This window comes from Telmatherina bonti (assembly GCF_933228915.1).
Source record: "Telmatherina bonti genome assembly, chromosome: 16".
Classification (NCBI taxonomy): domain Eukaryota; kingdom Metazoa; phylum Chordata; class Actinopteri; order Atheriniformes; family Telmatherinidae; genus Telmatherina; species Telmatherina bonti.
In genome coordinates, this window is record NC_136614.1 from 18,323,662 (window position 1) to 18,345,026 (window position 21,365).

General features: G+C 37.5%; 1 protein-coding gene across 6 annotated transcripts; it reads right to left on the reverse strand.

Moving 5' to 3' along the window:
- Positions 1-1,084: 1,084 nt before the first annotated feature.
- Positions 1,085-20,310, reverse strand: pum2 (pumilio RNA-binding family member 2). Of its 6 annotated transcripts, none has more exons than XM_079256027.1 (23): positions 20,200-20,310; positions 18,234-18,597; positions 16,949-17,017; positions 15,174-15,279; positions 14,221-14,408; positions 13,931-14,103; positions 12,542-12,836; positions 12,369-12,462; positions 12,131-12,238; positions 11,799-11,944; positions 11,321-11,441; positions 11,050-11,190; positions 10,640-10,942; positions 10,242-10,469; positions 9,214-9,481; positions 8,979-9,108; positions 8,721-8,849; positions 8,483-8,620; positions 8,022-8,147; positions 7,659-7,730; positions 6,649-6,770; positions 4,477-4,669; positions 1,085-2,563 (listed from the first exon to the last, which is right to left on the reverse strand). In XM_079256027.1, the coding sequence occupies exons 2-23, from the start codon at positions 18,582-18,584 to the stop codon at positions 2,432-2,434; spliced, it is 3,633 nt and encodes a 1,210-aa protein (XP_079112153.1). In that variant the 5' UTR covers positions 18,585-18,597; positions 20,200-20,310; the 3' UTR covers positions 1,085-2,431. The 6 variants fall into 6 exon arrangements, with proteins under 6 accessions (XP_079112153.1, XP_079112152.1, XP_079112150.1 ...); XM_079256026.1 differs by having other exon boundaries at positions 8,715-8,849; XM_079256024.1 differs by having other exon boundaries at positions 8,715-8,849; positions 10,640-10,945.
- Positions 20,311-21,365: the final 1,055 nt, after the last annotated feature.

Sequence of the window (21,365 nt, forward strand, 5' to 3'; positions counted from 1 at the left end):
CAGTTTAATCATACATAGTCACAATTCTGCTTCCAAAAATGAGTTTGTTTTCTTCATCTAACATCTGGAAATGTACATAAGGCCACCTGAAAATGTACATGACTTTGACAGTGTGACAAAACTCATATGTTCATATTTATATAATTGACAATATTTTACATTGTTTTGCTTACAAGGTAGTAGCTGTTCCAAAATACAGCACTCTTCTGTACAAAAATAATCCTTGTCGTATGCTGTGAAGCTTCCATGGTAGCAGAGGACTAAATGCAGCCTCGGTTTTAGTAGACTTTTTTTTTTCCTCTTTATCTTTCTTTCTTTTTTCTTTTTTTTTTAAACTGTCACACATCAGGAGAGACTATGAACAGTGGATGTTAGAGCTTCGGTACAAATAGAGGCTGGCCTTTCCTTAACAGATTAAAAACAAAAACCATGCCAGATTGTGAAGCCATAAAGATTTTTTTTCTTTAAAATAACACTTGATCAAATAAAACTGTATACATTATATTCAAGGGGAAAGGAGTGATGAATATACACACATCTAAATGCACAGTTTTGCCTTTTTCTCCCCCAAAAAAGTGTAAAAGACATCCCATTTACAGCATCAACGTTTACAAATGTACAACTGTACAGACGAAATAAAAGCGTCACTACAAATTTATAGCCAGGCCTGTCAAACACCACGACTAGACATATTTTTCAACTAATAATCTTACACTTATTAACTGCACATATACTACATGAAATCTACAATTCATATGAAGCAAAGAAGCCATCACTACGAGCATTACAGGTGAATTGTATAGCTTGATGGCCCCCCACAACCTCCACCGCTGCACTTGCATACCTGACCAAAAGGTTAAAAAAAAAAAAAAAAAAAACTATTAAAAAAAAAAAAAAAAAAGGTTTTCAACATCGCTTTTCTCAATTCACCCCTCTACTTCTAGTTCATCTCACCTCAGATGTACAAAACACCACTTCACCATATTTTATCTTTTACATTTTATCCAACATTCAGGCGGTGGAGGTTCCATCATCGCTGCAAGCCCCCCCACCCACCCACCCAAAAGCAACAATTTTACTCGTACATAAAGATGCTATACATTGCTAAACTACTTCTACGCAAGATTAAGATTATTTAGTACATAAAGATACCATTTTCTAGGGCAGTGTTCATTTCAAACTACAATACAGATAAGATGTTACACAAAACATGATAAAGAAAAAAAAAAAATCATTCCAAGTATTAAAACCTGTCACAGCATGCTAACGCATACCTCCCTCTTACTTCACTAGCCCCACAAAAAAGCAACCCCCCATGGTCATGGTCATTTCATGTTAAGATTGATCCTGGTTAAGGTTACACGCCCACTGTACAGCCAAATCTCATGCTTTAACGGAAACTTTTCTTCTTAAACCCCCCCTCCTCGCGATCACTTGGATGACATAAAGCAGAATGGCTCAAAATGGGGTTTAATGAATGCAACAGCTCAAGTTTGCCTGTCTGATAGTACCGAAACATAACGCAGACTGTGAGCTGCTGAAGTAAACGCACACCCCAATCAACCCTGGAAAAAGAGGGCAAGAAGAAGAAAAAAGAAAGAAACGCCACTGGAACACTACCCTAGACGAAAGCACCAATCCCCTACACCAAGCTAGAAAAATGGTCTTGAAGATCTCTGGATGACTGTGGCACAGTGCTCGCCTGTGGACAACAAAAGGGGTTTATACACCTATCCATACTATACAGTGTCATTTGAAAACTAATCCATCAGCTGCTTTGGCATGAGGAAACGTCTACTGTGCATGGGATATACAAATATTCAATTGCCTAAACGTCATTAGAACGGCTGACATAGTAAGTCTGGTTAGAAAAGCAAATGGAATTGTGATTTCAACGATCACTCAGTTTAGCTTTATAAAGTCACTTGCTGGTGTTAATTGTAAGAATTGTAAATTTCAGCAAATGTGTTAGAAGATTTTTTTTTCTACAGAGAATTTACAAGGTAAAAAACTAAATGTACAATATGAAAACCAGTCAAATACATCAATTACATAATTAACAATGGGCTTGTGCTTTACCCAGGGGAAAATAAAACAAAGAAAAAAACAACAATAAAGACCCCGCCCTCCCAAAAAAAATCAACCCATAACTGCCTGCTGACTGTGCATCCCTTGGGGGCCACACTGGGGACCAGCACCAGGGGTGGCAGAGTGGCAGGGGCAAGTTGTCACAGCGTTCTTAGGTAAAGTTGACTTGTCTTTTTTTTTTTCCATTTCTTTTTTGGTAATCCCCCCCTGCTTTGAAAAAATTAAAAAGGGATGACAGTGTGTCAAAGGCTAACCCCTATGGCTAAAGGAGCATCTCTCACAGAACAGGGAGTTTGGGGTTCTTACGCCTCCGCTTACTCAGGGGACAAAGATGTGAGTGTGACTACATGAGACCGTTTGTGGGACCACCGATGGGACCCAGTTCAGAGCCGCTCTTCATGTAGTACTTCTCAAGCTTGGCCAGGATGTGCTTCCCATATGTGTACTTGCGCAAAGTGGCAATATGAGGCCGGATCTGAGGAAGAACAACAAACTGAATGAATTAATTTAAACACGAAAAAGGACACGCGACCCGAAAAAATACATTTAAATGATATTAATAACAATTTCCACAGAGAGGTGATTTATGACTTTCATACTGACAAATTTATCACCCAGAAAAACGCTAAACTATTGTTCAATTTTTTTCTCGCCTAGTTGACTGTATAGATGATTATTTAAACCAAAACAAAAGATAAAAATATCTGACAAGCAACTGAAAGCAGATGATGTGATGAGATATTGTGATCCACAGTGAACTGATGCAAGTCGAGGCTTCAGGGAACAAAACTGCAGACACAAAATCTTGTGACCGACCACAAAGTTAACTATTAGTTTTACAGCAGGCTTGATATAATACGTCTTTTCACTCAACTGACCCTTTATGGGAAAAAAAAAAAAAACTGTAAATCATTACATGCTCATTTGTTTACCTTATGTGCACTTATGTGTACTTGAAGAAACCTGTCTAAGCGAATGCTTAATGATTAAATAACTTAGAAATAAATCAATAGATTTGGCTAATCATTGTAGCACCTAAGACATTTGTTCAAGTAAGATGCAGCAAAATAAGAATGCTTGCATTTGCACATTTATCAATTATAATCAGTTAAATTGAAAAATTCTGCACTTTCCCCCAGATTTACTTGTCTTTCAAATAAATTATTGTGAAACATTTTTCTTTTCCAATAAGAGGTGAATGTAGAAGTTTTAATGTACAAAGCTACTCAAGAATATTTGATCCCTGAGGTAAATGTCATTGTTTAAGTCACACAAATGACAAGGCGTTTCATGAAAATAATTAATATTAAAAATAATTTAATAAAAAAATGTACACACTAAAATTCAAATGACCTAGTAGCTATAAAATAATGAAACTTTTATTTCTTACTTAACAAACCCCCCAATCAATTAGTCTGCAATGATCTGATGACAAGACTGAAATAAAAAAGGCAATGTGAATTTACTCCGTATGGGTTTTTTTTTTTTTTAAATTGCACGTTATACTGTTGGCACACTAGACACAGACAATCACAACTGTGGCTGATGTGTCAGGGTTGTCCCACTCTCATCTTATCAAGTGTGTTAAAAGCTGTAATGTGGTGTTTCAACACCATTATCCAATTTTACTTTCTCTAGGACACACATTTATAGATTTTAACACAGAAAGCAATCATGATGCGGGTGTTCTCAAAATGTGCAAAAATATACACGGTTGATGTTGGAGAAGCCAGCTTGAAAATGTATCTGTAGTGTTTTTCTCTTGAAACACCCTCCCCCTTATGTTTGTGCGGATACTGTCCACTAAAATGCTTTATTTTTTTTCATTTAAGAATCTTTTATTGGAGAATTTAATGCAAGTAGTTTTGCTTTGATTGTTTTTAGTTTTGTGCTTTTGTACCGTACACCATCTATTTGGTAGATCCCTAAAATGCATAAACACTACAAACAAAATGGAATTTCTGTAAAAAAATGCTACTCAATGATCTTGTTCTTTTCCTTGCACAGCTTTTGGTCTTCATGAATTAAAACGTGGAGCACAGCTGGGGTGTCTGTCAAAGTCTGTGACGCAGCTGCACATGCTCTTGCTACAGTGTTTACCTTCCCCAGCCACACTACCATGACAAAAAATACAAAAACAGTGACGAGCCATGTTGCCATAGATGGGTTTAAAAAAAAAAAAAAAAAAGAGCCGGGAAGGGGTGCTATTAAAACGGATGGTTTAGGAAGGGAAAAACAAAAGAAACCTGCAAGATTTTTAAGCAAACATTCCTGAACATATAAACAGGAGCACATTTAGCTGCTCCTGAAGCAGTTTTGTTGGACATGTACATCGAGTGTAACAACGAAAACAGGCTTCCCACATCTCTCTGTTATTTCTCTGCTTACCTTGTGCATGATGATTTTACGCTGAGCAGGTTCTGCCATGTCAATCATTCTTTGGACAACATAGTTGGCATACTGGTCCTTCATCATGGTGTACAAGGCGCTATGGGGTCCATCTTTCTGGCAGCATACTTCGTCAATCAGCAAAGCTCTCTCTGCGCGTGAGGAGTGGATCACACACTTCTCCACAACATTACTGAGGAAAAATAACTTGACGTTAGTCAGGGAAGCTCAGATTTTCATCCTACTTGCTTGTTTCTATGATGCATTTTTATGCATAGCACCTCCAATATAGCATCCATGTGACAACATACATGCCTCCAACAAGACATTGGAATTTATTTGTCAATGACTGCAGATGTTGTTTTTGAAAATAGTTAAAATGACTCAAAAAGAACTTGTCACACTGCCCAATGCTGTGTGCTTGGTACCTACACCTGACATCCAAGACATAAACACAGATGGAGTTTGCCATTTGGCTTTTAAGGCAGCTATGTGCTTTGCTGACTGCTCATAAAATTCCAAATCCCTGATCCCCATCATTCCCAGTTTGGGGTTCTTCTTTGCACAAGGTGCACTGAGCTTCGAATGGATCCTCCAGGCAGAGAATGAGCACTTGTCCAGTTATGTAATATTAAGTTAGCATTTTCCCCATTTTACTAACCAAACCCAGTTCTCAACTCACTGACAAGTAGCCTTTGTTTGTGTGTAAATAAAGGTTTCATGTGTGTGTTAGGCTAAATGTTCCCCAGTCATCTCTCCCTACAAAGTCTGATTCCTAATTTCAATATAATGGTCAGGTTGAAACAGGAAGAAATTAATTCATGACCGTCACCCTGCAGGTTGGACATTTCCCCGATACGTTTTAAGGCAATACAGTACATATACATATAAAATTTAAGACAAAAAAAACCTGTCAAATTTAAAGACTTTTAAAAAGGTATTAAAAGCACATTAATAAACTAAAAACCTTTAAGACTTTTTTTTAGATTCTGTGGGAACTCTGGCTGAAAAGGGGAACGTCTAAAACCTGCAGAACTGCAGGGGTTGAGGACTGGAGTTGGACACCTCCTGCTATAATACAAATGCCCAAGTACATGTCACAACAGGTGTGACACGTTTACAGTACATATAAAAAGAAGAAACAATAAATATCTCATTTTAGTCCATTTTTCTCCTTAGCGTCTCCTATAAAGTCTCAGTTGTCCCCACATTTTATTAGATTGTCTTTCATCATGAAACAAACTCCTTTATAAAAAGGAGTGAATTGTTAGAGGTCACTTTATAATCAAATTCACTCAATATTTCATTGTCTTTTCTAACCCAAAGATTCATCAGCAAAGAAAAGAGGTATGCTCACATGGACACCAACATTCTGATACTGACTGGATGAAGACCCAACTCTGAATATAGAAGACCACGTGAAGAGCATTTTCTTTTTATGATCATCAGAGCTATAATCAGTAAAGAATAATCACATTAAACATAGATAATTTAGACATGTTCAACATAAGCATAAATTTGCATCCTGCTTGAGATTTTGAAGTAACACATAAAGCTGCTTCCAGGTGCCATGACAGACCCCACCAGCCACTGCAAATGGATTGGCTGCATGAAAAAACAAAACACTTCTGGGGATATGGAAAAACCTTAGTAATGCTCCACGTTTGGACAGGCGAAGATATATAAAAGTATCTGAATGTGGGTCATCATATCTTATAGGTTGAAATAAATAATAAGAATGTGCCCTGTAACATTTAAACAGGAATATTAATGGGATAATAACAGCAGAATTTGAATATAGTTATCCATGTAAACAGATCCAGTATAAAAGGAGACTACAGACTGAAACAGCAGATATCCCGTCTTCATCCAGTCACTTTACAGATTCCCTGCTGTCTTTTATTCGGTTTATTCTATTTTATACTTGCATATTTATAGACTTATCTTAAGTGTACCCTTTTCATGTGTCTTACTGTGTTCCTCAAGCCAAAAGCCGCTGAGCAAAATTTTGTTGTGCCTGGCATGATGACAAAGATCGTAGCAGTGTCCAGGTCTACTAGTAGCAGACTTTGACTTGTTAAGATCCACAGTTCATATAATGATTTTAAAAGAATTGCCCAGCTGGGTATCATAAAAATCTGCCTTCTTTCTCAGCACATAAACACTACCTACCTCGCAAATTTATGTTGGCTCAGAACAAGCACCTTTCCGCGAACCTCTGCCACGATTTTGCTCTTATCCTCTGGTCTGCCATGCTCCAACACATGCTGAATGACGTAGTTACCATACTGATCCTGCAGGAGGCAGCAAAATGTGTGAAGGCAAAGCAATGTCGTTTAAAAAAAAAAAAAAAAAAAAAAAAAAATTACAAAGATTTTGTGTGATACTCTTCAAACTGATTGCTGTTCATGCAGTAATTTTCACCATTGTTCTCAAGTGGTGTGAGATAATCATGCATTTCTACAATGGCAGGCTGATGAATGAGTGACACCCCTGTTTATAGTATTGCAAATACCCTCACGTCATCACTGCGGAAGGTCAGACAAAACAGATGCTGCTGGTTTGAAATGGGGTTGACCAGACAATACAACCAATAGCATCTTTGCCCCTTCAGAAATGGGTGATAGACAGTTATGGGCATGATTTTAGTGTGGAAAGATGGAGACAAAAACTCACCTGACCAAACAACAAATGACACAAATCAATTGTAAGTCTTGTTTTAAGCAGTAATTTGTTGGGTAGGTAATGTGATCTCCACCTTTAGATTCCAAGTATTTGCCTTTAAAATGACTTTCCTGTCAATCTGTTTTACAATACCTGCATTATACTGCTTTTTTAAGTTAAATTATGTAAAAACACATATGGAAATTGAGGGAGTCAGTTTCTCAGGAAACTGAATTAATATTTAAATGGAATCAAGATAGAACGAGAGAAACAGATTGATCAGAAAATACTATAGGCAAAAAAAGGAACAAACAAAAAACTAATGAAACCCGTGTGGCATAAAGCAAGAGAAATGAGAAAGGCAAGGAGAAAAGCGGCTCGGTGGGTTAGAAGTCTATAAAAGTTGGGAATTGGACAACTAAATGTTAAAGTTAAACTCTTTACAAGGAAGAGATGAAAGGGGAAGACAGTAGGGGAAGACGGGGGACATCCGCGAGAGAGAGGCAAATTGCTCTGACCTTGAACAGTGCATCACGGGACACTGTATAATATGTTTTGGGTGTCATCTCCAATGATACGCCTTGATATTTCTAGATGAAATAAGTGAGGGGGGCAGGGTGGATGTTTAAATAATCACATGTCAGATGTAATGACAGCTAACAGCACAATTACATTCATCCTTTCACTTTACACTTAGCAGACCACAAATACACAGGACCAATGAGAAGCTAAATTATATGAAATGCTCAAACACGAAGGGCACATGCAGATACACAAGACTCATCTGAACAGTTATCAGTTGCATCTAGCAAACAGAGAAGTTACAACTTCAGCTCAGGTTGGGGTTTGAACTGGGACAGACTGGTGACAGATGTGCTCACCTGGCCCAGCTGTTCGGAGTGCTGATGCAGTTCCTCCAGGATAGGCAGAGTTTGCTCCTGAGTGCAGTGCTCTAAAATCCTTTGAATAACTCTGCATCCGTAGGGGTGTGTGGAAAGCACAAACACCTAGAAAACAAAACAAAAAGAGGAACACATTGAAACAATGAGACAGTTTTATAAATATCGCACGACAACTACGATAATGCTGCATTAAAATGAATCCAAATCTCTAAGAACGTTTTAGTCCGTAACATGATATAGAAGAACATGAGCTAGCAAATATAAAGTATATTTAAGACGATTAATCAATCAGAATTAAAAATTTGATTGCAGCAAACAATGAAACTTATGTTCCATAAAGAGTTCAGTTTTATTTATATTAAAAAAAATGCACTGACCAATTCATATAAGAGTATTGGATGACAATGTCTATCAACAACAGTAATAACTCATCTTGTTACCTGTCCTTGGAAAGCATCAATAATAAACTGCAGGGCCTGAGGCTGGACACATTCAATGCATTTCTGTACCACGTGGTTCCCATTCTGGTCCTTCACACACTTCAACACATGGCCGTCCAATTCTCGTACGATGTCACCCTACAAAGAAAACACAAAGTATTTACAGTGAGGTTTTGAAAATGACTTAAAGAAAAAGGGCAAAAGTGTTAAAAAGAAGTGAAATATCACTTACAATTACCTGCTGGTCTGAGGAAATCGACTCCAAAGCTTTTTGAATGACCCTGCAACCGTACATCTGTAAAGCCAGGGGAAGGACATGCCCGCGAATGCGGGTTGCCAAAGCCAGCTTCTGGTCTGCACTTCCAAACTGCAGAGTATGAAAGAAAAATGTATATATGTATCAGTAAAAGAAAAGGAAAGCCACAAAACAAAGGCTTCTACTGAAATTAATAATGTAAAGTGACAGAAGCAACATAAAAAGATCAATGGGCCAAACCTCAAAGAACTTTTGGATGACATAATTCCCAAATACATCAGTCATCAGTTGATATGCTGCTTGCAGGATCTCTCCAAACACCATCTGCCTCTCAGCAGGAGTGGCTCTCTCTAGCTTCTGCTGGATAAATCTACAAGAAGATAAGAGGAACATTTTTCACCATCTTTAAAAAACATTAAAATCACAGAAACTCAATTAAAATGAGCATTTTCAGCCAGAACAAAAGATCTGTTACCTGGATCCATGCTGGTCTTGGGAGAACTCCACCATGTGTCCCGGAAGGTCACGGAGCTGGAGGTTGGGGAAACGGTTGTTCCTAAAATCTTCAAGCAGACGGCTGCGTCCAGAAGGCATGACATCAGAGCGACTGTAGCGGGGTCGAGATGGTGGAAACAGCTGGCTGCTGGAATTGAATAAACTGGACGTTCCACCAGTGCTGCGGTATTTGGCCTCAGCTCCAGGAGCAGCAGAAATGTAACGCCCGCTGCCGTTTGTCAGGCCACCTAAAGATCGCACAAAGACAATCAGTCTCGCAGGCCACTGTCGAATATTGGACTGTATTTGAAGTCGAAAACTGAAACATTCTGCCATAGTCACGAAACTTTTGCTTTTGTAAATGGAGGTGGACAATGAGCCTGACCAGCCATCAAATTTACATACATTTTGAAATTAATTCCTCATTTTGTTAGCTGGCTAAACATAGGAAAAATTCTCCCTAATTTCTAACTTTTAAAACTGGAAAACCCAGCATGTTAACACAGAAAAACATCTTTTTTTCACTAAAAATCACTTTTAATTCAAACCAGAAATGTTGGTGCTTTGTAATCAATTAGTGGAAAAACAAATCATCTCCAGGCTGATCTACAGATCAACATTTCTCTGCTTCTTCTACAAACTTTCAACAGATACAAGACTCACATTTTTTAATTTTCTTTGTGACTTGGATACCATTCATTTTCATGATGAAATTGGTCATGTGGGAAACAAAGTTTATTTACAAAAAACATCTATTTAAAAGTAAAGTAATGTATCTGATGTACGTAAAGCCAATGACAATAATTTGATTCTTATGCATATAAAACAAAATATAAGTCAGCCAAGAGGTGGGTTAAGTTGTAAATGTGCATCTTGAAAAAAAGAAAAAAAACAAACAAAAGGTAAAAATCTGATGTATTCTATTTAACATTAAAGGGGATTAACACACAATAAGCTATATAAACAAATAAATAAATAAGGATTTTTTTTTGGGATCTTTATGCTTACCAAGGTGAAGGCTGGAGGATGATCCATGAGATGAAGGTAAAGATGGTGGAGGAGTGAGTGGGGAGTGACCTGGCGTCAGGCCAATCGGGCTGGGTGAAGAGGAGTAACCCAGGCTGTTGTAAAACGGCTGCCCAATGGGTGTTAAACTGCTTCCACCTCTTTTGTATAGGTCAGAACTTGCCAACAGCGAGTCCCTGCGAGATACACTGCTACTAGTAGAACTGGATACTGCAACAAGAATTATGGGAAAGTAGGTTTAAGAGGATGGGCTTTTTTTCCAGCCTGAAATAAAAATGTCAAATTGTTCAGTAAATCTAAGAAATTCCACAAAATAAAAGAAAAAAAATCATAGTCAGGGGCAAAATGCAAGTGTTCCAGTTTGTAGTTCAGCCACTGACCTGAAGAGCCAAAACCTCCAAGAGCTGAGCCAAGACCCACACCGAGAGAGCCGCCTGTACTGCTAAAGCCCAAGGAGGAACTTGGTGGTGGCGCAGCAGAGTTGTGTGAGAAAAGAGAACTGCTCTGAGAGGTGTTCGGGACTGATCCAGAGCCATAGAAGGAGCTTGATGGCAGGCCGCTGCTGGGTGGAGGAGCCTGCTGCTGTGGCTGAGGCTGTGGCTGAGGTTGAGGCATGGAGCGGTATAGCCCATTGGCTGGGGGGCCTGACATGTTGTTACCAGAACCAGATGCAGACACCGCAGCTGCTGGTGGAGAGATTAGTGTGTAGAATTCAATATGAAAATAACAATCACTCCTTAATACTGGTATCCAGTTCCAGCTTCTGTAATAAATCTGGATTAGTTCTTACCAGCCTGCGCTGCTGCAGGGTTGATGAGGAGAGGGGTCTGGACAAGACGAACAGGACCACCCAGTCCAGTTCGAGCACCTGGACCCATCACCAGGGCTCCAGTCTGGTCATAATATGCAGCAGGAGCCAACACTTGATAACCTAAACGGAACATAAAAGGAGTGTGCTGCTTAACCAGCTTTCTGGTGATATTTTTATGTGTTGGACTAATGTTTTTTAATGTCTTGGGCTAAAGTGCGACATAGTGATTATAATAAAGCCCTCTACCCACCAGGCATTCCTGTGTAAGCTAGTGCAGGGTTTGCAGCAGCTGCAGCTGCTAAAGATTCCTGCTGACTCTGTTGGCCCTGCCCAGGTGTGAGAGGCCGCTGGCTGGTTCCTGTGCGCATCACCTGGAGGAATAAAAAGAAAAGGTTAAGGATGATGTTGCACTTAAACAACTACAACTACAGTGACATCTGAAATTAATTACTCTCTTAAAGCTGCTCAAAGTTTACTAGGTACATGAGAACGAATGAAAAATCGTTTAAAGTTTTGACTAATTACTGTTTTAGCCCAAAGTAGGAAACAAAACTGTGCAACTGTCGATTTAAAAAAAAAAAAAGTTCCTGTTTTCAAAGATTAAGCCTTATCAGGTACTTTTTGACAAGCTGAATGTTTTGTACAAAGAACTGTTATATTTTTTATAAACTCAAACCACTCTTAGACGGCTAACTGAGAAGAAGATTGCCTGTATAAACAACCGTTACCTGTGGTTGTCCTGGCCCTGGTCCCTGATTGGATGCTTGCTGATTAGCTGAATGATTGGCAGTTGATGCAGCCTGTTGCTGGAAAAGATTGGCTGGGTATACACCCCAAGGAACACCGTAGTACTGTGGTGGAACAACTGTGGGGCCTAAAAGCAAAGAAAATCATGAAATTAAATAAATAAAGAAAGAAAAATATAACGATTAAAACAAAACTTTTTAAATATTTAGATGCTGGCATTGTGTGCATCATGCATGTAAATTCTGCTGGATTCCAATGAAAGAATAAAATAGAAAAGAAAAAAAGGGCAGATGAATATGGGCTTTATTTTCACCTGCAAGCGTGGCTGCTGCTGCCAACCCAGCAGCAGTGTAGGGATCAGCTCCAGGGGGGGCAGCATTAATGATGTAAGGGTTTGGCACAAATGCAGGAGCAAGGCCAGCTGGGCAATAAGGAACAGTAATGCAAATCATATTTTCATTTATTTATTTTTTATATGTATAAAACTGGTAGTTCAATTATATTTCATGACAATATTTTTCAGAGTGACAGGAGCAAGTCGCCCGTCTTACCGAGATGCTGCTGCTGAGCTGCAGCCAGGGCATATTGTTGTTGCTGAGCTGCAGTGAGCTGTTGAACAGTCAGAGGATTAGATCTCTGGAACAGCTGAAAACACAAGATTGTAATCTGTTGAGCACACTCAAATTTAGATCATATCATGAACATACTTTGTGCTGCAACAGACCTGCTGCTGAGAGGTGTAGTCAAACAATCCTACTGGAGTTCCTGAGGAGTCCACCTGAATTTGGTTCCCAGCATAGTCGAACTGTAACGACTCAACACCAGTTGGCTGCTCCATACCACCCAGCGTCTGTGCTTCCTGGTTGTGGAAGTCCTCAGTTGGGATCTTGTTTTGGCCAGGGTTCTGCTGCTGGAGGACGTGGGGGTGATGCTGTCCCATCATCTCCAAACCTGTCTGACTGGGGCCCATCCTTTCTACAGCCTCGGTGGGAGAAGCTTGACGGCTTCCAGGGGTTGGACTGTAGAAGTGAAATGGTTTTGCATTAGTATGATTGTTGCATTTTTGCTCTACTATACTGTAGTGATTTGACTGATGCTTTTAGTCAAAGTGACTTACATGTAAAAAGTGATCAATTAACTACAGCAAATAACCTAACACACGTCTTGTGGGTGGGAGAAAGCCGGAGTATCCAGAGAGAACCCACACATACATAAGGAGAAGTGCAAACTCCACACAGAAAGGCCACTGTTCAAACCTCCCCCCAGCCAAGGCTCAAACCAGTGACCTTCTTGCTGTGGAGCCCCAGTTCTAACCATTATGTCACTATACAGCAAACCTTAGAGTCAGATAATCAAGGAATCTCAGCCTTCACATTTAGATATTTTCACAATGTTTAATCATTACTGAAATTTGCCAAAACATCAGAGGGAATGGAACTAAACCAAGCAGAAGTAAAATGAGTAACAACACTCAGTTGCTCATGTGAAAACCACCATATAAAGCAGTACTATCAATTTTATTTGCATCACTCTGGTTTATCAGAAAATTTGTGGTTTTTTTTTTTTAATGCATCAAGATTAGACAATTTTAATATTTAGTTGTGTTTATATAAATGCTCAATTAGTGGCCTTGTCCACCCCTTATACGAAGTAGCCTTGTGGGATCTCCTAGACTGATAACAAGAAATGTAATCAGTAGAAAGTCACAGCAAATGCATGTCGATAAAGGCAATTACATCACTTACAATAAGCCTTGAAATGCCTACACTGGCTAAAGTTGCAAAACAACCTAACTAGATGTTGCGTACTATGCAGTTTAAGGAAATATTATTTCACAAAATAATGGTTAGGTGTTGTAATAATGTAATAACTAATTTCATTTCACAATCCAGTAGTAGTTAATGGGTGCTTCAACATGCAAAGTCCACTGTAGTCTGCTGGGGGCTAGCTGCTACCTGGTAATAACTAAAATCATTGATTTCTTCTGTTATTTGAAAAACAAAAAGATTCAATGGTGCATTTCCACCATCCACCTATACGTTTAATTCACAGCTGTAAAATAAAAAGAAAAACAAATATTTTCATTTAAACTTCTGTAAAAAGAAAAACCTACTTGAAGTCCTTGCAGTCTCGATCCATGCCATTCAGCAGACCTCTTCCATTGGCTTTAGAAGGATCATTTTCCTCTCCCACTTTAATCTCTGGGCTTTTATCCTCTTCAAAAGGGGACACTTTCTCTTGGGCATCACTTTTCTCCCTGCCATCTTGGTCAGGATCTCCTCCACCCTGTAATCATCAGAAAAACTCGTCAATTTCATTACACTTTAGAACAAAGTCTAAATAAGAAAGATAAATCCACTTTCGTAGTTAAGAGTGACCAGAGGTGAAGGAGTGTTGACTTACATAGCCGCCATTCCTGTAGCGACCGTCCATCTTGTCACCAGGTGAGGAGCTCAGGACATATTCAACCATGCTCACCCCCAAGCCACCACCTTCTGAGCGAGGTGAAAGCACCGAGTTGGCATCGCCATTCCCGTGGAAACCCTGGCCTGGCCGCCGCTGCACCATGATTGGCTGCGACACTGAATGATCTGGACGAAAGTTAACAATCAGAGAGTTAAAGGAAGTGAACCCTACAAAAAAATTCAAGATTTTTGCAGTGTCAAAAACTTTGTTTTTAAAAGGTCAAAAGTAAAAAAGGACTAAACAAAACTCACAGCTCCTGTTCATTTATGGAATAAATCTATTCAACATTGTGCACAAAGTAAGTGAGCGCCTTGATTTAATATATAGCTTGATTGTCTGTGCCACTAATCGTTTTAAAATCTGATGTTACACGCAGATAGATAGCTGCTTTGGCTCAGATATGTTGTTGGTGCATGTGCAGTTATTGGCTTTGAGTTATGATACAGCATTTATATTAGTTTAAAGGTTGGGCTTTGGTCAGGCTACTAAAAGCTGTGGTTCATCGTTGTTTCAAGCAAGTCTGTGATCCATTTAATTCCATCTTGCAGCACTGCTGAGCTTTAACTGAGAAAGCTGGAGAACAGCCAACCTGCCAATCTACAAATAAGCTAAATTAGTGGGATACTTTTAGAAGGTTATTTCCCCACTGAGGGTATAGATTAATAAAAAATCATTAAAGGCTATAAAAGTGTGACAATGCAGGTTAGATGTGATCTGATTTGATTTTATGCTTTTATTTTGAACATGTACAAATAATAAAAAAACTAAAAAGCAACAAAACAATCCATAGATAAATAAGATGAAAGAGTAAAAATTGAAGGCCTTAAACAAAGATTTCAAATGACTTAATAGATTAAAAGAATAAAAAAAAAAACCAAAGAGATACACACGAGATGATCCCCAGGCATTGTCCCTCCACTCCTCTCCAAGCAGCATTCCTTTCCTTCCATCCTTGGCCAACTCATCAGAATCCCAGAGCTTTTTTGCTGGCAAAAGCTAAGACAGAAAAAACACAAACACACATTTGCATATATCATCTTTGCTATTCCAACATTAGAATCATTAGAACTAAAATAAACCATGAAACACAACAAAAGCTCCATTTTCGCCCATATTCATCACAAACTGTTGGATATGCAGCTTCCTCAATTAGGACACATAATCTCATCAATTACTCTCTGGGCAGCCTCCAACACATCTCTACTCATCCCCACACATGTTCCGTTTTCTTTAAAATAAAAACTAAGCGTACAAGAAGATGCATTAATTTTTTTTAAACAGGTTCTCCTGATAACATTTATGCAGCAACACAACGTGTTGTCAGCTGCAGTGTTTTTAACATGTCAACAGCTCAATCTGCCTTTCTGCTTGGTGAGACCTTCTCTGGGCAAACAGATTTAAGGAAACATGCTGTTCATTCCACTCAGTGACTACCAATACAATTCATTTTAATAGAATGAATGTTGGCTAAGTGAAAATATGAAAAATAAGCACTGAAGCGGAAATGGAACTACCAGATTTATTTGGTGGAAATGGGGAATTTCCCCACGGCTGCTTTTAACTATGAGCTTCCAAATAACATCACTGGCTAGAGGGTTTTTCTCCTTTCAGTGGAACGCCTATACTAAAAAAATCAAAGCATCTTACCAACACCATCAGGCTGCATTAGTATTACAGTAATGTTTTACATAGAATTAAATTGAAAAAAAAATTATAGCTTCCTCTTTCACAAAACATGACAATAATTAAAACAGGTTAATAAGTGCCACATGAGTAATAATTTTTCTAACAGGAAACAGAGTTCAAGTTCAATAGATCATTCTCTGATGGTCAAGCCAATGCTCTCTGGTAAATGGTCCTTAAAAAATGAAAAATAACCCGTTTTGTTTTTTTAAATAAGGGTCTGTTCAAAACGAGTCTTTAAGAAATTTTTCATTTATACAATATTAGTAAGATTAGACTTGAATGAGCTGATTCAAAACTTAAATAAGACTCCAAACTCCCATTCACAAACAATTTCTCTACATGTTTTCAAATTCATTTCAAGGTCTCAACTGTATACACACTAATAGTGTTAGGATAATTATAAACATACCACACCACAAAGCCGATAATTGAAAGTATATAAGTTTATGGGAAAACACAGGAAACTTACCATCAACAAAACTAAGAAAGATGTTTGATTTTATTTATTATAAAACCACGAGGCTGTTTCTGTACATGTACATTATCTTTCAGTAAACTGCTCTGAATGTGTTCATTAAATTAAACAGATTGTTTAAAAAAAAAAAACTTGGTAATGTTATTCAAGATCTATATATTTATGTTTATAGCAACTTAATAAAGTACTTTTATCTATCTATCCATCCATCTATCTATCTATATCTATATATCATAAAGACTTTATCTTGAGCTTAGCCTATGTGAAGGGAATTTTGAGAATACTGAAGCATCTATCAGGGAAGATTATAAATGATGTCACAAGGCTCTTCAAGCCCTTTTATAGTTAAAGACCAATAAATTTCTAAACTGTAAAATCCAGAAAATAGTTCTTGTTCATTTTGCATACTTATACAACTGCTCGTTTAAAAAGATAAAGGCTTGCAGTGTTCCCATCTTATGTATCATCTGTTCCTGTCTGAGTACAGATATCTTGACGCCTTACCTCTCCCATCCCCCGTGACTCCAAAGCAAGAGCTTGAAAATCATAATTCATTTCATCCACAGCTCGAACCTAAGCAAAACAGAAAATAGGGGTGGCAAAAAAACAACAAAAAACTCTTGAGTGTAAATAAAATCAATATTATTGAAACACAAATAAAAATGTTATCTTAAAGTATCCACTGGATGCAAAGCTTCAATAGAGTTTAATATTTTTTTTGTAAATGGTTATAGCAACACTTTGTCTTTATATATATTTAGATATTATAACATATATTATAACAGAATAAATCAAAACATTTATAAAACATAAGTCAAAAGACCCATATTTCAAATAACCATATAGTTTAGATAATAACAGTACCACATAAATATTTTGTAGAGAATTTCCAAATATCAAGTCTTGATTTACTATGTATGTCACACACAACAGAGTCTGGATTTGTTTCATGAGACATTGTTAAATTATCACTGTGTGTTTGCCATCACCGACAACACGTGTATAAGGCTTATTTAACTTAAAAAACAAAACAAAACAAAAAAAAAAAAATCAGGTGATGTGGACAAACTTAAAATATTTTTAAAAGAAGAATTTTACGTGATGGTCAGAAATCAGTTAAACTGACTCAGAGAAGCTCAATAAAATAAACAAGTTAAAACAAGAGTATTTAAAAAGTTCCTTCAGCACTGTTGTCTTATGGCTGCAGGGTCCAATGCTTAGAGTTAATTATCATATTGAGATCTATATTTGATGAATTTACAGGCTTTATGGCCTAAGTGAAGAGTGTTATCTGCCCCAGGTATTAACAAGAAGACTTAACCTCATCAAGGAAGAGAAAGTAGCCTGTAGGTTTGAGTGGATATTAATGCCAAAAAAACTGCACTGTGGCTGATGAAACTAATCTCAAACAGGATATTAACGTACTACTTCAGTTGCCACTGAGTGACCAAAGCTACTTTTATTATTGTACACACTGTGAGCATGTGTCTCCCTTAACTTAAGGCAATCATAGAGCAGAATGACTTAATACGGATAGATCAACACATGAACTCCTATCATTGTGAAGTTCCTAGACACCTAATGTGTGCACTCATGCACCAAGTATGTACAACACAGGCAGCGTCAGTGAGTAACTCTTTAGCTTCTAGTCACGTAACATGGTAAAACAAAAACTTTTTACACAGCAATATGCCAAAAAAAAATTAAAATCCACTGACTATGTGTAGTCTGAATAATTTTGGCTGTACGGCATCGCAAAAACACTGGCCTCTTAATACAGGCTCTTTACCTGATCAACATGATTAGAATCACCAGTAGGCCAGCGATGTTTGCTGGGTGTGCAACCTACAAGTTGTTCTCCAGGTTGTCTCTGAAAGAAGTATCCAACTGTGGCGTCATCCTGAGATCTTCCACTCAGTGGAGGCTGCGGCGTACCTGGGGTAGGGTTAGAACTTCTATCGATGCCCTGTAAATGTGGTGCTCCTGGAGCCTGCCCAGCTCCCCTAACTGCGGCTAGGGGCCCTCCAGCATGAACTCGCACACCTCCAGACTCAGGAGCACCATTTGCATGCAGCATCCCACCTCTTGTCTCCTGCCAGGCCACGTCATTCATACCTAGGATGCTGCATGGAACGCTCATTCCACGGGAAAACCTAAACAAAACATGACATAAAATATAATTAGGATATTTATATTTCCATTGTTTGCACCTCCTTACTCCAGGGTAAACAGCATAAACCTTTTATTTTCTAAATCAAGGGTTGTTTAACTTTGATTAAGATGACAGAATTTTTAAAGGCAAAACACTTAAATATAACAATGTTACTCATCTATTGAAGGTAATGCAAAAAAAAAAAAAAAAAAAAAAAAAGTCATCAAAGAATAAATAAAATTTAAAAAAGCAAAACTAATTACAAGAGAAAAAACTATTATTAAATACGTTATGTTTATCTATCTGATATGATTTAGGACATTTCATTAACATCCAAAACCAGTGTTGAGACAAAACCCTGGCTGTGTTGTGGCCTTTCCGTTAATAGAAGCTGTAATTTACAACATGTGACCGTCTTTGCTTTAACCAAATGAAATAAAGCTAAATAAGAGGAAGAAGAAAGAAACTGTTCTGGGGCCCAACAAAAATCCCACCGACTATAGTAGGCCTCATCAAAAGATCCGTCCGTAAGAACATTATATATAAAGTGCAATTTAATTATCTGGCTCTGCGCTAGGTCAGGACTAATTCCCGACCAGCTAGCTCAAAGTCATGGCTACGCAAATCTAGTTTATTTATATGGCGTTTCTTACAACACATTTCCACAAGTATAATCAAATATAACAAACTGCGGACTTAACAATTATCAAAACAAGCCACTCTAAAGGATGGTGATGGCATACATCACCATGATTGATATTTAACGTTAGCTAAAAGGCTAGTTGGTCACCTAAGCTAACGTTATACCACAATTTAAGGCGTTAATAATGGCCAAAACAACAATCGATCACAATAGTCGAGCACTGCTAACTTTAATCTAAATAACCAACTCGATTAAGTGTTACATAGATATACCAAATTACAACATTTAATTTAATATTAACTACTATTTGCAGTGCCATAGCAAAGTGCAAGCCTTTAGCAAGCTGGTTAGCAAGTCCACTGCTAATACTGAAGCTAACAGGCTCTGGTTTTAGATATTTATACAAATATTTGTTTACAGTGGTTACTGATAGTTGGCGATTTTGTTGTCTGAAATTGATTTAATTTCCCACAATTACGAGTATTAGTAGGAGCGCAAGTGTATTCAGTGTGGTTAACGCTGCTTACGTGAGTGAGCATTAGCAATCTCCATGGCTAACCAGCTAATGCTAACGACAGCGGGCCTGTTGTGTTTATTATTGGTTTGTTAAGCTAGACATCAAAGTGATTTTAATAAATTATGTCTTTTTTTTTTAACAGTAAGCAAACTGACTTACGTGAAACACAAAAATTAGGTTATTTTTCCAATCGATATATCACATTCGCCCTGTGGGACAAGCCAAAGAAACCATGACAGCTAGAGTAAAAGCTTCTTGGCAACTTGCTAAAACATCAGCCAAACACTCAGCGGCTAAACAACATGGCCCCCCTCAAGTTCCAAACAGAGGGGCCTTAACCGCTAAACAAAAGGGGAAATGCTTACACCACGGCAACCGCCTCCAAAGACACTTCTTTGAAAAGCTTGTGTTTTTATTATAAACAAATAAGAGGAAATACTCACGCCTTGTCGTGTTAAGAGAGGGTCTGTGCTTGTTGCACGCCGTCAACCCTATTCTATATTGTTTTGTTTCCTTGGCGAGAGCGGAGATTTAGCAAGGCTTGATGGTCAGAGCTAAGAGTTTGCCTACGCTAGTGCCCCCTCCCTGTAAATAGCGAGAACTACGTAACATGCGGGTAACACTGTAAATTTCTGTCCTAACATATTTTTTTATACACTTGATACAAGTCACACAGATGTTTTGTAACTAACTATCCAGCATATCATAATTCAGCAATATATTTATTTTATTTCCTCCCAAAACTCACATATGTTGTATATTAACCGAAAGGTATATATATATATATATATATATATATATATATATATATATATATATATATATATATATATATATATATATATATATATATATATATATATATATATATATACACAGTTGTGCTCATGTGTATTCATACCATTTCATCAAAGAAAAGGCTGAATTTACAAGTCACTCAAATAGCCGGAGACTTAAAAAACGAACAACAACATAAAAATTTGCAAAAATATAATTTAGTAATATAAGACACTGTTTTTTTTATTTATTTAATTGAGCTGAAGAAATAAAATAAAAAAAGCAAACAAACAGAAATAGAAAACACCTGACTGTAGCGGAAACCTCAAAGGATTGTTCAACAAAATATTAGTTTATGAGTGATGTAATATGTAATAAATTATCTTATTTGTTTGCTTTTTAAAAAATAATTTCTATTGAACCAGAATTAGAAAAAAAAATGTAATGATTTTCACATTTTATTTTATTTACCATTACTTTAGTCTATTTCACCTTATTTTACAGGCAGCTGTTTTTTTCCCCTTCTTTAATGAAAGGGTATAAATAAATATGAGCATACATACATATATATGTATATGTATATATATATATATATATATATATATATATATATATATATATATATATATATATATATATATATATATATATATAAAAACAAAACTTGGTGTGATACATCATCATTCATCATGGTTCATTTTGGCTGATCCAGAATCGGGTGGTTCCTCGTGGTTTATGACCCTCCTCTTCATGTGGAAAAGCCACGAGACCCAATCACGACTTCCTTTACAAACTGTGATCTCACCTCCCCATTTCCGATTGGATTGCTATA